This window comes from Pinus tabuliformis, chromosome Q (assembly GCF_031772625.1).
Source record: "Pinus tabuliformis cultivar Carrire ecotype Pingquan chromosome Q, CPIR1, whole genome shotgun sequence".
NCBI classification, from domain to species: Eukaryota; Viridiplantae; Streptophyta; class Pinopsida; order Pinales; family Pinaceae; genus Pinus; species Pinus tabuliformis.
In genome coordinates, this window is record NC_142296.1 from 488914686 (window position 1) to 488933143 (window position 18458).

Genomic DNA, 18458 nt, shown 5'->3' on the forward strand with positions numbered 1-18458 from the left:
AATCTTTGTTGGCAAATGGCCCAAAAAATGGATCCAAATATGCCCCAAAGTCTCCAAATTTGCTTAAAAGCATGCCAATGGATCCATATATGCTCTTGAAGTCTTCAAAAGCCTCTTAAGGACCATTCAAAGTCAAAACCATCGCATGCCAAGAGCCCTTGGAAGGGCAGAAATACACTATCGGGAGGCGAAAACACTCCAAAACCATGAAAAACCATGAAAAATAGTCCAAATCACAGCAGCTGTTAGATCTGGCCGATCAACGGCCCAGATCTAAGTGGAAAATCGCAATCGGCATAGGCAGGTAGCGGCAATAGGTGCAAGACATCGTCGATCAGCGATCGCCGATGATCGGGTTGGCACATCGCATCGACGGATCGCAATCGGCGGAAACCAAGGGGCGAGGGCAACGGTGATTGGCGATTAAACGAGGACCGTCGATCCAATCGACGGCCCACATCGCATCGGCGGATCGCAGTCGGGGAGGCGAGTCAGAGGTTATCGGCGCAGACAGTATGCAATGAGTGATCGCGATCAGCGATTCAACGTGGACCATCGATTGTGCGCGCAGATCGATGGCCCACATCGCATCGGTGGATCGCAATCGGGAAAACCAAGGGGCACAACCTTTACATGCATATGTGCGCGATGTAATAAGCCCCGGACCCAATGGGTTTCAGAAGCAAAATGTATAATCTTTCACGTCTGCCAAAGCCCATTTTCAATGTATTTCGTTATATAATGAAATACAAAGGGGGACTCAGTAGCACCGATAGCAATGAAGCCCGGACCCGAAAGGGTTCGGGAATGAAATCTATAATATTTGAAGTCTGGAGGGAGGCCTTTTTCATGTATTTCCCATGTTTTTTCAAGTATTTCAAGGAACAAAAGGAACAAAGGGAACAAAGGGACCATGCCATCTGCGATAGGCGACAACGACCCAAAGGGCGGACCCGATAGATATATATGCCATGTTTAAGGACTTTTGAAGTCTGAAACGTTGAAGGTTTGGCAGGATTTCTCATAGTTGCATCATTTCTCCGTTATAACAGAAATCAGTCCCCATTTGCATTTAGAAGATAACAGAGGCTCGAAGACCCATTTTATCACATAAACAAAGGCCGGGAAATAAATTCCGAGAGACAGAGGTCGAGAAGCAATCATGGGCATCGACAACACAACTCAGCAAACAAACAGAATGATTGTGGGGCATCTCTGGCACGGTAGAGCTCCCAGACAAAGTAGCAACTACCCAAAATATCTTAATGCGGTTATTCCTTTGTCAGAAGAGGAAAACCGCTGGGCCATGCCTGCTTATTGAGGGAATCAATCAGTTAAACAAGACAGAGGGATAGATTAAGAAACCTGAAGCCTCAAAAGGCTCAGGACCATTGTAAACAAGCTATAAATAGCTGAAAACAAAATGTAACATGGATTCAACTTCTGGAGACTATTGAGACTTTGCTACTCAAGTTTCTCATCTTCATTCTAGCAATATAAGCTTCTTTTATTGTTATATGTTCAATTTTCATTTTCTCTTCTGTTCCAAGTTTGCACTTGAACAGGTTGTTCATGTTTCTTCTGTGTCTAAGGCCAGATAACTGTCATCTTATCTCTACATTGATAAATTAGATTTGCAAGCTTCTTTTACTTCCTGTAGTCGGCCATTCATATGTGGTTATATATGTATCTGCTGGTATAGTAGGTATTCTCCATCCATTCATTAAATCTACAAACTATTGAGCATTAGTGGTCTAAAGCCTTGTAAAGCTGAGGGTGATCATGCATGTCTTGAGTAAAAACAGAGTTGAAATGGTTAATCTGGCTTGATCCAAACCATATTTCATTCCAATAGTTCAGAGAACAATATTTAAGATTATATGTTACCAGGCATCTCCGAGTTGCAACCATAGGAGAGTTTCCTGGAGTGCTAACATTAATTGGCGTCATTGCCTGGGAGAGGAAACTGAAGCTCAGCTTCCCTGGGAAATGACACAGACCCAACTTTGATGATAGACAAAGTCTAGGCACATTTTTGGTTGTAATCATCTATCTGGCGACTCTACCGGAGGCCGAACCTCTTGGCGACTCCACTTCATAATTCTGGCTCAGTTTGTGAGGCATACTCGGAGAAATCCTCAGAAATCGCAAGCTGACCCAGTACCTGACCTGGAAAAGACCATCAAGGAGAAGAAAGTATTGCAGAAAGGAGCATCGGGTTCAAGTAAACCTAAACAATATTCTATATCTCTTCAAGAAGATCCTGCAATAGAACAAATACATGTTGAGAGTACAGATTCTAATACTAGCAGTGAAGAAAAGCTCTCAGAAATTCATAAAGCTCCTTATTCTTTAGTTTCTCCTTTTGTTGTTAGCCCAAAGGGAACCTCACCTCCTATTCACCATACTCCTTTGGTCTCGTCAATCACTCCTCTGCCTTCTGTCATTCAGACTTCTAGTACTCTTTTAGTCACCACAGTTATGGCAGGTCCGCAAGCACCCACCAAAATGGAAAGAATCATAGCCGCTAGGTATGGACCTCTAATACTGCCCACTCCTTTGAATGCTATGCCCACTAGAGAGTATCAGAAGTATATGCCTAAGTTCACTGGGACTGAAGGTGTCACTGCTGAAGAACACCTTGAGTCATTTTATAGCTATGCTGATAATCTAGATATTGGTGAAGGTGATGTGTGGATGAGAGTCTTTGTCCAAAGCCTGGATGGGGAGGCTAGAAAATGGTTCAGAGAACAAGCCCCAAGATCTATAGCAGATATCGAAGCTTTAGATGATACATTCCTAAAACATTGGGGGGATAAGAAGGATCTCCTCTATTACCACACTAAGTTTGGGAACTTAAAGAGAGAAAATGGTGAACTACTGTCCGATTTTAATAAGAGATTTAACCGCATGTACAACAAGATACCAGCTAAAGTGAAGCCCACTACTACCTCTGCTAAACTCACCTATGCTAATGCTTTTGATTCTGACTTCTGCCTACTGTTGAGAGAGAGGCAGTGTGCTACTTTGGCTGACATGCAGGATACAGCCTTAGAAGTAGAATCAAACATCATGACTGCAGAGAAACTCGAGGGAAATGCTGATAGAAGAAGACAGAGGGGCAAGTCTTCATCCTCCTCTGATCCTAAGATAGATAAAATGACCAAAATTATCGAGTCATTAACCTCCGAAATTTCCAAATTAAAGGTTGAGTAGCACCCTGGGAAAGGGAGAGTTCCCAATACCTTTGCTCCTAGAAATCCAAATCCATATAGAAGAGCTAATGAACAATTGCAGATATTGCAAAGAAGCAAAGATGCCAATGAAGACCAAAGGTTCAAGACCCCTTTCCAGAATGTAGTCATGGAGGAAGAGCAGTTTGAAGAAGATGATGAGATCCATTGCCTTGAAGACAAAGGCAATGCTTCCTTTTTGACCGCAGCTGCCTATGAAAAGTCATTATGCAATGACCAAACTAACCAAGAATGGGGTGGGGAAGCTGTTCTACAAGTTGAAGATCAACGTAGATATAATATGCGGTCGAAGATAAATAATGCTAAGGAAGCTCCAGTTCAAAGAGTTGTTGACCCTGCAGTACAGCAAGCTAATAAGCAAAAACAACTGGCAGTTGACCCTATCATCCTCAAAGCTCCAGCTCATGAGGTAAGAGGCCTTGACAAGTCCCCTTCTCCTTTCAGTTTTCAATCATAAATTCAAAAGCTAAGAATACCTATGCCTTTAATTGAACTAGTGAAAAGTGAGTCCTTCAAAAGATCCATCCTCAAAGCCCTTGAGCCTAAAGCCATCCAAGCCTCCACCGACTGTGTAAATCTACAAGATGACAAGCTAGCTATCATCCTCAGCCCAATGATTGAAAATGGTAAGGAAAACTCCCCATCATTCTATGTCTCTCTGAACATTCATGATAAAATCCTACACAACTGCCTTTTGGACACCGAAGCTAGCCATAACTTAATTCCAAAAGCTATCATGGACGAGTTGGGTCTCGACATCACTAAGCCTTATCATGATTTGTTTTCTTTCGACTCTAGAAAAGTGAAGTGTCTAAGATTAATCAAGGACCTAGCCATCACTTTGTCTCAGCTGCCTATGAAAAGCATGATGATGGATATTGTGGTAGCAAATGTACCTCCCAAATTTGGCATGTTACTTTCCAGAGGTTGGATCAAGAGACTAGGTGGATCATTACAAAATGATCTGACCTATGCTACTGTCCCAGTTTTCAGAGGTGAGAGCAAGAGATTATACAGAGAGGCACAGTTGGCTTACATCATCAGCAATGAGAAGAATCCCACTAATCATCCCATCTACGTTGTTGATACTAATTTTGGAGCATGTATTCTTCATATTGAAGAGTCTCAGTTGGCCTCCACGCAACTTAAAAAGCCAGTTTGCCAGATCACGCAGGATGGAAACCCGCAGATTTGGGGTATGTTCTTTGATGGGGCTTGCTCCAAAGAAGTTGCAGGGGCAGGTGTAGTCCTCGTGTCCCCAACACAGGAATACATTCATTTGTCGTTCAAATTAGCCTTTCAGGTCACAAACAACATAGCAGAGTATGAAGCTTTGATTCTGGGCTTAAGCGCTGCTAAGGAAATGGGTATCAAAGGCCTGCAAGTGTTTGGGGATGCAGACCTCATCATTCAGTAGGTAAATAAAACATTCCAAGCAAAGCATCCAAGGCTGAAAGAATACAGGGATGAGGTATGGAGGCTTAAAGATTCTTTCAAAGTTTTCAGCATTTCTTATATTCCAAGAATGAAGAACCAACTTGTCGACTCCCTCGCTGTCTCTGCTAGCACGTTTGTTCCCCCTTTGCCTCCTAAATTGACATATGAAGTTCAGGTAAAATACAGACCGTCCCTGCCAGACAATGTCAAGTATTGGAGAGTTTTTGAAGACGATGAGGAAATTAACAGGTTTTTACAAGTCGTTGAGGAATTTGCTAAAATGCACATCGACCAAGAAAATAAAAACGTGGAAGAAGTCAGCCAGTCCAAGCTAAAAAGTGAAATCGACCGAGAAAGCATCGTCTAGTTTCCCAGTAATCACATACCAAAGGGATTGGTGCCTCTAGAGAAGCTTTTCGATCATAATGACATGCCCTACAAGCTAGCCAAAATAGAGAATGAGTCCGCCGTTTGTAAACATAATATAGGGAGCCCAACCCATCCGAAATTCATCAATCTGTCTACTCATTTGTCTCCTGCCCAGAATTCCAAGTATTGCTCCCTCATGAAGCAATTCACTGATATTTTTGCTTGGGAATACAGCAATCTTAAAACCTATGACCCAGACATTATTCAGCATAGGATCCCACTAGAAAAGAACACCACCCCTTTTAAGCAGAAATTAAGACCTGTCAGCCCTCTCTTACTGCCTTTGATTGAGAAAGAAATCAAGAAGTTGTTGGATGCCAAAATCATAATTCCCCTAAGATATTCGAAGTGGATAGCTAACCTGGTGATGGTAAGGAAGAAAAATGGAGAAATCAAGCTTTGCGTCGACTTCAGAAATCTGAACAAGTGCTCTAAAAAAGATAATTATCCCCTGCCCAAGATGGAATACTTGCTACAAAGAGTTTCAGGGGCTAGAGTCATGTCTTTCCTAGATGGATTTTCAGGCTACAATCAGATTGTTGTACATCCTGAAGATCAGGAAAATACTGCCTTCACTACTCCTTGGGGCACTTTCATGTACTCCAAGATGCCTTTCGGACTGATGAATGCTAGAGCTATCTTTCAGAGGGCCATAGACATAGCCTTCGTGGGAGAGAAGGACAAGTTTGTCCTTATTTATCTTGATGACATAACAGTCTTCTCTAGCAGCCACAAAGATCATTTACAACATTTGAAGAAAGTCTTTCTGAAGTGCAGACGGTTTGGAATTTTAGTCAACCCAAAGAAGTCACAGTTTGCTCTAGAAGAAGGAAAACTTCTGGGACATATTGTTTCTGCTGAAGGTGTGAAGATTGATCTAGCCAGGGTTCAAGCCATTCAGACATTGTCCATCCCAAGGTCAAAAAGGGACATCCAATCCTTCCTGGGTAAGATCAACTTTGTAAGGAGGTTCATTCCAAACTTTGCAGAGTTAGTAAAGCACATCACTTCCATGCTAAAGAAAGGATCGAAGATAAAATGGACAGCCGCTTCAAGAAGCTCTTTTGAAGCCATCAAGCAAGCTATCATGGAAGCTCCCACTCTAATCAGCCCAGATTACACTAAGGGGTTTTGTATCTTCTCTTTTTCCTCTTATGATACACTAGCAGCAGATTTATTGCAGAAAAATGATGAAGGCATAGAGCACCCTGTGGCCTTTTTCAGTAAAACTCTAAGGGATGTTGAACTAAGGTATCACCTTATTGAGAAGCAAGCTTATGCTCTCATAAAATCCTTGAAAGCATTCAAGATTTATATTTTGCATTCCAAAGTAATTGCATATGTACCCTCAGCCTCAGTGAGAGATGTCTTGACTCAGCCAGATATTGATGGAAAGAGGGCAAAATGGATTGCAAAATTCATAAAATTTGACATAGAGATGAAGCCCACTAAGCTTGTCAAAGGCCAGGGCTTGGCTAAGCTCATGGCCGAAGAAAATTGTAGCTTGTTAGACATAAATTGCATGGGTTTAACTTCAGATGATGAGCAAACAAGGGGAGCATCAGAAGAGCAAAAGCAGAATCAGTCCGTGGCTGAAAATCTAGCCACATGCGAATGGTATGCCAGCATAGTTCATTTCTTGCAGAAGTTGGAAGTTCCTCCAAGGCTTAGTTCAAGTCAAGCTCGTACCACTAGACTCAGATCAGCCAAATTCTACATTGACAAAAATCTGCTTTATTGGAAAGACCCATCAGGAATCCTCTTAAGGTGTCTAGATAAAGAACAATCTGTAGAGGTCATACACCAGTTTCATTCTAGCATCTATGGTGGGCATCATTATTAGAAAACCACGGCTCACAAGATCTTCAGGGCTGGGTATTATTGGCCTACACTGTTCTCTGATGTGTTTTCTTTTGTAAAAGCTTGTGACAAATGTCAGAGATTTGCAGGAAGACAACAGCTAAAATGTCTGCCCTTAAAGCCAATACATGTCAATGGCCCCTTCCAGCAGTGGGGCTTGGACTTTATAGGTGAGATTAACCCACATTCCAATGGCCAACACAAATGGATCTTAGTAGCCACTGATTATTTCACCAAGTGGATTGAAGCTATACCCACTAAGAATGCCAATCATCAAGTTGCCATAAAGTTCTTGAATGAGAATATTTTCACTAGATTTGGTTGCCCAACCAAACTTAGTCATTGATAATGCAGCATCTTTTAAGGCAAAAGAATTGATGGACATGGCTGAATCCCTGGGCATCAAAGTGGTGCATTCTACCTCATATTATCCTCAAGGCAATGGCCTGGCAGAATCATCTAACAAGAGTTTGGTAAGGATAATTAAAAAACTGTTAGAAGACAACAAAAAAAGCTGGGATTCCAAGTTGAAGTTTGCACTATGGGCTGACAGAGTTTCCATCAAAAAGTCCATAGCGAACTCTCCATTTAAACTGGTTTATGGCGCAAATGTTGTTTTTCCTATCTAGCCGATCCTCCCTGTGGCTAAGTTCTTGCAAGAAGAACAAGATGAAGAGAATGAATTAGTAAGAAGAATGAATAACCTAGTCGAATTACGGCAGATCAGAGAGCAGCTGGTTGAGAAGTCACAGGTCCATCAGAAGAAAATCAAAGGAACCTTTGATAGGAAGGCAAAAGTGGACAATTTCCAAGTTGGTGATTGGGTGCTCAAATGGGATGCATTGAAGGAAAAGAGAGGTAATCATGGCAAGTTTGACTCCTTATGGACTGGTCCTTTTGTCATTGCTCAAGTTCAGCACAACAATACATTCACCCTGCACAATCTGGAAGGAGGAGACCCTTTTGGTAGCCTGGTAAACGGGCGGTTCCTGAAACTCTATTTCATTTAAGGCTCGAAAACCTTATTATTGTATATATGTTTCTTTTTCTTTCAGTTTTTATGTTATGCTAAAAAGACTCCATGCCCAATGGAATACTAGGGGAAGAATTTAATTTTGTTTTACAGGAAAAGCATTGCTCTGCAGTTCTTGAAACCTCACATGGAGGCTTTCATCCCTAGAAGGAGCCAGTGTTAGCCTTATTGGAAAATGGCCCAAAAAATGGATCCAAATATGCCCCAAAGTCTCCAAATTTGCTTAAAAGCATGCCAATGGATCCATATATGCTCTTGAAGTCTTCAAAAGCCTCTTAAGGACCATTCAAAGTCAAAACCATCGCATGCCAAGAGCCCTTGGAAAGGCAGAAATAAATTATCGGGAGGCGAAAACACTCCAAAACCATGAAAAACCATGAAAAATAGTCCAAATCACAGCAGCCATTAGATCTGGCCGATCTAAGCGGCAAATCGCAATCGGCACAGGCAGGTAGTGGCAATAGGTGCAAGACATCGATGATCAGAGATCGCCAATGATCGGGTCGACACATCGCATTGGCGGATTGCAATCAGCGGAAACCAAGGGGCGAGGACAACGGTGATAGGCGATTAAACGAGGACCGTCGATCGTGCAATCAGATCAACGGCCCACATCGCATTGGTGGATCGCAGTCGGGGAGGCGAGTTAGAGGTTATCGACGCAAACAATATGCAATGAGCGATTACGATCGGTGATTCAACATGGACCGTCGATTGCGCACACAGATCGATGGCCCACATCGCATCGGCGGATCGCAATCGGGAAAACCAAAGGGAATAGCCTTTACATGTATATGTGCACGATGCGATAATCCCCGGACCCGATGGGTTTCAGAAGCAAAATGTATAATCTTTCATGTCCGCCAAAGCCCATTTTCAATGCATTTTCAATGTATTTCATTATATAATGAAATACAAAGGGGGACTCGCTAGCGCCGATAGCAATGAAGCCCGGACCCGGAAGGGTTCGGGAATGAAATCTATAATATTTGAAGTCCGGAGGGAGGCCTTTTTCATGTATTTCCCGTGTTTTTTAAAGTATTTCAAGGAACAAAAGGAACAAAGGGAACAAAGGGACCATGCCATCTGCGATAGGCGACAGCGACCCAAAGGGCAGACTCGATAGATATATATGCCATGTTTAAGGACTTTTGATGTCTGAAACGTTGAAGCTTTGGCAGGATTTCTCACAGTGGCATCATTTCTCCGTTATAACAGAAAGCAGTTCTCATTTGCATTTAGAAGATAACAGAGACCCGAAGACCCATTCTATCACATAAACAAAGGCCGGGAAATAAATTCTAGGAAACAGAGGCCGAGAAGCAATCATGGGCATCGAGAGCACAGCTCAGCAAACAAACAAAATGATTGTGGCGCATCTATGGCACGGTAGAGCTCCTAGACAGCACAGCAACTACCCAAAATATTTGAATGCGGTTATTCCTTTGTCAGAAGAGGAAAACTATCGGGCCATGCCTGCCTATTGATGGAATCAATCAGTTAAACAATACAGAGGGATAGATTAATACACCTGAAGCCTCAAAAGGCTCAGTGCCATTGTAAACAAGCTATAAATAACTAAAAACAAGATGTAACATGGGTTCAACTTCTGGAGACTATTGAGACTTTGCTACTCAAGCTTCTCATCTTCATTCCAGCAATATAAGCTTCTTTTACTGTTATATGTTCAATTTCCATTTTCTCTTCTGTTCCAAGCTTGCACTTGAACAAGTTGTTCATGTTTCTTCTGTGTCTAATGCCAGATAATTGTCATCTTATCTCTGCGTTGATAAATTATATTTGCAAGCTTCTTTTACTTCCTGTAGTCGGCCATTCATATGTGGTTATATATGCATCTGCTGGTATAGTAGGTATTCTCCATCCATTCATTAAATCTACAAACTATTGAGCATTAGTCGTCTAAAGCCTTGTAAAGTTGAGGGTGTTCATGCATGTCTTGAGTAAAAACAGAGTTGAAATGGTTAATCTGGCTTGATCCAAACCATATTTCATTCCAATAGTTCAGAGAACAATATTGAAGATTATATGTTACCAGGCATCTCCGAGCTGCAACCATAGGAGAGTTTCCCGGAGTGCTAACAGGATCACTAGGGAAATCTTTGAGGACAACAATGCTACTTATATTTCTTTGATTCCTAAGACTTCTAAGACCAAATCCTTCCTGGATTTCAGGGCCATTTCTCTGTGTAACCTAGTTTACAAAATCATTTCGAAGGTTATCTTAAATAGGATCAAGCATATACTTTCTAAGGATCTTTTCCCTAATTAATTTGGTTTTCTAAATGACAAGAAAATACATGATGCCATTGGGATTGCATAGGAGGCCCTTCATACTATAAAAACCAGAAAACAAAATGCTCTGATTCTTAAAATGGACTTCAGAAAATCATTTGACAAAATCAATTGGGCTTATCTCAGACTCTTCCTTCTTCAGATAGGACAAGGATTGGAGGATCACTCTTTATTAATGGAAGGAGACCTAAACTTCACTATTGTTGATGGTGAATCTTGGGGAACAAAATCTAGATCGGATCCCATGATACATTATTTCTTGAATACGCTGACAGTTCATTCTCTCCGTGACATAGCCCCATATCCTTTGTCTCCCACCTGGAGGAATGGTAGAATAGGAGTGGAGGGAATTTCTAAGAGGTTGGATAGATTTCTGATGGTAGATTAGCTGGTCGGTCACACAGGGAAACTGAGATCTTGGACTGTTCAAGATAAATTATTTGACCACCTTCCTATTTTCCTAGAGATGGATTATGACAGTCATAAATATTTTATCCCTTCAAATTTAACCACTCTTGGCTAAGAGAGGAGTCCTTCAGAATTCCAGTGAGAGATACCTAGAAGAAAGTCAGTATTGATAATTGCGTCTCTTCTGTGGCCTTCTTGACTAGAAAAATATCGGTGCTCAAGAAGGTTGTTATTACTTGGGAAAAAAATAGAAAATTGGAACTCCATGAGGAGTTGCTAACTATCGAGTCAGAATATGATCATTTGTCTAGGATATTCCCTCTAGAAAACTTCCCGATCGTATTGGCGAAGAAAACGAGTTGACTAGAATCCAGGAAAAAGCACATTTTAAACTTGGAGCGTGACATGTGGTGCCTTAAGAGCAGGGTGACATGGATTAAGAGGGGAGATTCCAATACAAAAATCTTTCATAAATATGCTAATCATAGAAGAAATATAAACTCCATCTAGGAACTAGAAATTATAGAGGCGATGAAGGTCACTAATACAAAAGAGTTGAAGATTGTTGCTACTACACACTTCTCTAGCCTCTTTAGAGATCTGGGGTCATCAAATATAAGCACCCAGCTTAAGCTTATCAAGCATTACCCAAGATTCTTCAGTCAAGAGGTATCTCTCTGGATCGACAACCCTGTCTCACTAGAGGAAATCAAGGATGTCCTTAAACACTTTTCCAATGACAAAAGTCTAGGATCGAACAATTGGTCGGTCGAATTATTCCTCTTCTTTTTTGAGTTGATGGGACCAGATCTCCAATCAATGGTGGAAGAATCTAGGATCACTAGGGAAACCTTTGAGGACATCAATGCTACTTATATTTCTTTGATTCCTAAGACCTCCAAGACCAAATCCTTCCTGGATTTCAGGCCCATTTCTCTGTGCAATTTGGTTTACAAAATCATTTCGAAGGTTATCTCAAATAGGATCAAGCATATACTTGCTAAGAATATTTCCCCTAATCAATTTGGCTTTCTAAATGACAGGAAGATACATGATGCCATTGGGATTGCATAGGAGGCCCTTCATACTATAAAAACCATAACATTGAATGCTCTGATTCTTAAAATGGACTTAAACAAAGCATTTGACAAAGTCAATTGGACTTATCTCAGACTCGTCCTTCTTCAGATAGGACTGGGATTGGAGGTGGTCAATTGGATAATGGGATGTGTGACTTCAACAATTTTTTCAATATTAATCAATGGCTCTCCCTCCAGTAACATCTCTTGTTCTAGAGGTCTTAGACAGGGATGCCCACTGTCACCTATCCTTTTTCTGCTGGTAATGGAAGGATTGAGTCGTTTTCTTCTTGAAGAAAAACAAAAGGGCAATATCTCTGGTATAAAAATTTCTCCAAACTATCATATCTCGCATCTACTATTTGTAGACGATGTCCTCTTTATGGGTATAGGCACTGTGGCAGAATGGAAAGCATTTCATAAAGCTATCAACATTTTCTGCAACGCATCTGGTATGGAGATTAACTTGAATAAATCATCCTTTCATTACTTTTCTATCAATCCTAACATCCTTTTGGCCATCAATACTTTTCTTCCTCTGCAAGCTATTCCTCTAGAAAGTGGATTTAAATATCTTGGTTATTTTCTTAAACCAAATGATTACCATATAGGAGACTGGAGATGGTTGATCAGAAAGGTTGAGCATAAAATAAATATTTGGTGCTATAATTGGCTATCATTAGGGGGCAGAATGATACTAGTCAAAGCGATGTTGGAAAACATCCTTGTTTATTGGTTATCACTAGCCAATATCCCTTCTTCCACTTTAAAAGCTATTAGGCAGTTGATGTTTAGATTTTTATGGACAGGCAAAAAATTAAGGAAGGATATCATCTTACCAGTTAGAAAACATTATCTTCTCCCAAACATCTTGGAGGATGGGGTTTCAAAAATCTTCCTTGTTTTTCCAAAGCCTTATCACTTAAAAATCTATGGAGAGCTTTATTTGGAAAGGGACTATGGAGCCAAACTATAAGAAGGAAGTATCTTCATCAAAATCCGGTGGTGGATTGGATCATAAATTTTGCAAAAAAACCAATCAATGGAGGATCTATAGTATGGCGAGGCCTAATTGCAGCGTTTCCTTATCTTTATAGTTGGCTTGCCTAGCAAGTTGGGGATGGCAGGCAGGTTCTTCTAGGTAAGGACCCTTTCATTGGAGGGGCTCGAGTCTATAAGTTCTCTCCTAAATTATCCTCACTCCTCTCCTCCAAAAGTTTGTTCTCCCTAAATGATATTAAATCTAGAGACTCTTTTCGGACTGACCGAAATTACTGGCTTACTTCTTCAGAATTGGGGTTGGAAGATAAGTTGTTGGAGGAATGGTCGAATTTCATATCTAAATTATATTTGAATGGTGTTAGGATTTGTAACTCAAAGGACCATTTAATATGGAGTTGGGACACTGCGTCTAGGGATGTAAAAGCACGTCTGACTTATGAGGCTATAGCCATCTCGAAAATTGAACCAAATAGAAAATGGTGGAACAAGTACATTTGGAATTGGCACATCCCAGCTAAGCTAAAATGTTTCTCTTGGTTGGTTCTCCATAATAAAATTCTAACTTGGGAGAATCTTCAAAAAAGAGGATTTATTGGACCAAACTGTTGTATTCTATGCAATCAACAGGAAGAAACTGTGGACCACCTATTTATAGATTGCCATATTACACAGGAAATCTGGGAAATTGTTTACATGTCAATGGGCATCAATATTTGCAACAGAAAGTCCACATTTGAAGAAGCGCTTCACTTTTGGAACAAGAAATCAAAACATCTTGGTCCACTTCCAATCTTTGTTGCCTAGGGTATTTGGCTCCTCAGGAATGTAATCATCTTCCGAGATGATAGACCTAGCCTTCTTACTCTTTCTTCCAAGATAGTTGCTCACTTCAGAGACTATATCCATGATTTCCCTATTAAGAAGTCTAGAAGTCATCATTTTCCTGAGATTCCATCAAATGTTCCTATTGGATTTTTCGATGGGGCTGCCCAAGAAAATCAGTGTGGAGGAGGGGGGTTGATAAAACTTTCTGATTCCAGATCTTTTCAGTATAAAATTGGTATTGGTCCTGGCACTAATACCAAAGCAGAGCTCATTGCTTCTTGGACCCTTATGACTATTGCAAAGCTCAGAAACATTAGAAATATCATGATCTTGGGGGATTCAAAATGTGTTATAGATTGGCTTTCAGGAGCAGCAAAGCTAGAGGTCTTGAATTTGGCTACCTGGAAACAAAGAATTGGAGAAATCAGAGGTCACTTCCAAGATATCCAATTCCAACATATCTATAGGGAATTCAACAATTGCGCAGACAGATTATCAAAAAGAGCATTAACACTGGGTCGGGACACATTATAATTGAAGAATTGTCTGGTTGTCAGATTATAAATACAACCTACACTTCTCTATCACAACTGGACAACCTTTTAGTGTTTCAACAGGAGTAGAAGCAGATATAAATCCAAGAAAATATGAAAGCAGAAAATCAATTCTACATACAAAAGAAAAAAGTCTCCAACAAATTATATACAAGCATATTATTCCAATAATTTTATAGTTAGTAGACAATTAACTTTTCTATATATTGATGTAAGCATGATCACATAGTACTCTTTCAGCCAAAATTATAGAAGTTTAGATCAGTAAATTAAAGTATTGTAAACCCTCTAACAAGGTGAATGAGATGATAATACAAATTCATGTCTCACAACAAAAAATTGTAATTTTTTTATTTGGTAATGAATAACAAACAAGTAATTTTTCAAGTGAAAAAAAAACATTATATATATTTTTCTCTCAAAAAAATCAATCTTTAAAACTGATGTTTAATTAAATTTAACTTGATTTACAATATTGACGCAAATAATAAAAAATTAAAACCTATTTTAACACACACTCTATATATATATAAATATTTATTACTTTAATTATTTTAGTGTATACTATATAAACAATATTATTAATATAACGGAGGAAAAGGTGAGAGTTTAACCATTAAACAATTATATGATTTATATGATTTGGAAATTTAATTAACATGAATAAAATAATTAATATAAAGGAAGAGAGTCCCATTAATATAACCTATAACGGAATAAGATAATTAATATAAAGGAGAGTCCCATTAATATAACATATAACGGAGAAAAAGGTGAGGGTTTATCCATTGAGAAAGCATATGATTGGAAATTTAATTAAGGTGCATAAAACGATTAAAAAAGAAGAGTCCCGTTAACATTTTTTGCAATTTCAATAAAAAATATTTAATAGGGTAGCATATTTTTTATTTATTGGAAATTTAATTAACGTGCATACCATAATCAACATAAAGGAGGAAAGTCAGGTTAACGTTGCTGGTGATTTTAATAAAAAAATATTTAAGAGGTAGCATAAATTTGATTTTTTTCAATCATCTCTTTAACATATAGAGAACACGGATAGTTTATCCAACACTAGCATTTTAATGTGTGAGTTTATTTTTCGTCAATTTTTATTATTTATTTTATTTCTAAATATCATAATATTCTAAATTTTATTTCTAAATATTACAATGTCCCAAATAAAAGCAATTTGCATAAACTGTTTCACAAAAACGTGAAGAAGGTAATATTGTAATATTTTCCAGAAAGTAATAAAATTCCCATTTTTTCTCTCAAGAAATTAAGGAAAACGTAGGTATAGATATGTACAACTTACATCATCAAATATTTTTACAACTAAATTAATATATATATATATATATATATTTATTTATTTATTTTTGCATGCCTTGATTTAGCTATTAAATTTTAATGGTTGGCAGTTTTGTTTTCCTCTTTTACATTGCTTAAATTAAGGTATTAATTTTTAATGGTTAAAAAAATAAAAAAATAAAATTACATTTAATTTATATATAATGAAATTTTAATTTATTTTAAGTTAGAATTGGTAATTTAAGTTGTTATTTCTGGATTTCAACTATTACCATTATAATAGCTTATGTATATTTTTTTAACAAATAAATAAAAAAATTTAAACCTTAAATTTCTGGATACACAATACTTAATTATCATTAAAATTAGCTATTAAATTATCCCCAAATCTAATCATAATATATAGAGTTATTTTAGAGTGATTTTTTAGACTTGCCCGTGACAGAATTCAGCGGAAAAATTTGAGGTGAAATCTTGATTTGTGTTATTTAAACTAGTTTTTTACTATATATTTTTTCAGGAGAAAAAGCTGAATATATATATTATTATAGCAGAAAGATAAACTGTACATTTTGTAGAGATAGACTAGATATACAGATCAGTAGCTGCTTTTCCTTTCCTGATAGCTTACAAATACAAAAATAAATTATGATAGTATTTTGCAGGATTATTTTTGTAGATTGTTCATAGTTTCATAGTGATATTCATGCAGTTATTATAAACAGAAAGCAAAATCCCTTGCCATGAGATAGTAAAGATGATCGAGATCTTGAAGCATACCAGAGTTTTGGCAACACTATATGCCCGGCATTGTTAAGGGATGGAAATAGTATGTAAAGGAATCTACAGAGATGCTCAGGTGCCACATACCACATGTAGATTGCAAACCTTTTTTTGATAGTTCATCCGCCTCCTCCTTTTGCAAACGCTTTATGTGTGTGATAGGGAAGAGAGAAGGCTTCCATAGTGCTGCAATCCTGTTCATCCATCCAGAAAGGCTGTCATTTTTTATAGATTGTTTTCCAATCACGTGTTCTATAATGATATCGGAGTCACCATAGATTTGGATTGGGCCAATATGCAAAAAAGTACAGAAAATGAGAAGACTGTGGAGAGCCATGGCCTCAGCTCTGTTGTTAGTTCCCCGTCCACCGTTCCAATAGATATATGGATTCAACACCTTGGAAAATCCCTAGGGCATTTCAATTGCACAGGATTACCCATCAAACTTGTGATTTCAATAAATTCCTACCGAATTTTAAAAAAATTTGACCAGAAAAACCCATAGTAAAAACTTCCAAAAAATGACACTCAAGACAACTCCTATATACATTACTTAACATTTCATTTTTATTATTTAAATTACAATTTAAAAATTCTGGTTTAATATAAAATCACAATTTATGAGGCTTAACGACACATCCCTGGCAATATGTAATGTTTTTCTAGGGTTATTTATGCTCTGTGAGTAAATTTAATTAAAAAAACTGACATCCCTTTATACTTCCAAATATCAAATTTATCATTTATAATAACACTGTTATGTGATGTATTCCCGGTGACATTGCCATATATGCTTACAAAACAGATACTGCAAAATAAAATTCAGATATCAAATATACCATTTATAGCAACACTGTTACGCGCTCTATTGCTAGTATTATTGTTGCCTGTGGTTGCAGCACAAGTGTATAAAAACAAAAAAATTAAAAGAAATAAATAAATTCCCTATTAATTTTCGATTTTCCTAAGACATAAGCAACCAAATTTAATTATTGTGGATGCTAATTGTTGGAAAGGAAGAACCTAATTATAGAAAAGACACAACCAAACCAAACTCCACTGGGGAATCGAGAATTCTATCGTTTAGAATTTCGAAAGATGTAAGATCCCGTCAGAGTTTATCAATCTTGGATGCCTTAACGACAGGGTTTGCCCTGGCGAGAGCCTCCCGACCAGCGGACTTGAAATCGAAGGAGCAGCTGTGTTTCTCGGCATATCGATGGACGCCACAGAAAGTATTTCCGCACCGACATTTAAAGCCGGTTAGACCGATTCGTTTCCGGCATGAAAAGCACCGGTTAGGGTTAGGGTTTTCGGCAGGAGGCCACAGTGAGGAAGAAGATGAACACGCAGCCTCCAGCTGAATTGACAAGGATGAGGCTCCGGCTACGGCTGTAGAAATCTGTGCACGGCTTTTCTGGACGCATGCATCTGGCCTGGAAAGGGGGACCTCCTCCTCCATCGAAGAACCCGCGGCAAATGACTGTTCAACGGCGGCCGTTGCAGAGGAAGCTTGTGCCTCCTTCATCATGAGATCCCTGAAACATTTGGAACACAGATTTCTTGTTGAAGAGCTCCCGAAAAAGCCGCAGTTGTTGCGGCAGAGGGTGTGCCCTTCCGGAGATTGCTGGCACCCGATGCCGTCGGCACCTGAATTCCGATTTTCTTGATCCATCTTGTAACCCCGAAGAAGCAAGCGGATTTCTTTTGATTGCGAATAACCGCCCTCCAACAATCTCCGAACAGTGTTATTTGCTCGGATTTCTTTCTAAAGAAATGGAAGGCTTCAAAATAGAGGCTCAAGTCTTAAAACAGAGTCTGGAATTTGGAATTATGGACAAAGCATCTCTTTTCTATTCTGAGTCCTGACAACTCCGGCCCTGAAATACACCTGATTAGTGAGGGCAAATAGCCTATTTTATAGTATGAATCCCAAATTTCTAGAACGACGGCTTTTCTTAAAAAAGGCAAAACCTTGTGCTTTCCTTGATGTGCTGATTCAACACGGTATAGTAAACCACAATAACATGTATGTTTGACCATTTATCCTATGTCCCACCACGATCTAGAATTTTGGTCGGCTTAAAGTAACTATGCGGTTTTATTTATTTACTTAACTAAAATATTTTTTCCTTTATTCAATTAATGTATTTTTTTTCCTTTTATT

At 38.8% G+C, this 18458-nt stretch overlaps 1 protein-coding gene across 1 annotated transcript; it reads right to left on the reverse strand.

Moving 5' to 3' along the window:
• Positions 1–17214: 17214 nt before the first annotated feature.
• On the reverse strand, positions 17215–18206 carry LOC149220307 (zinc finger A20 and AN1 domain-containing stress-associated protein 8-like). Its single transcript, XM_089384749.1, has one exon. The coding sequence runs from the start codon at positions 17964–17966 to the stop codon at positions 17403–17405; it is 564 nt and encodes a 187-aa protein (XP_089240875.1). The 5' UTR covers positions 17967–18206; the 3' UTR covers positions 17215–17402.
• Between the last annotated feature and the right edge of the window lie 252 nt (positions 18207–18458).

What these genes read in the sequence shown, in the direction of transcription:
- LOC149220307 (XM_089384749.1), bottom strand. Translation starts at nt 17,966, where the DNA reads ATGGATCAAGAAAATCGGAATTCAGGTGCCGACGGCATCGGGTGCCAG.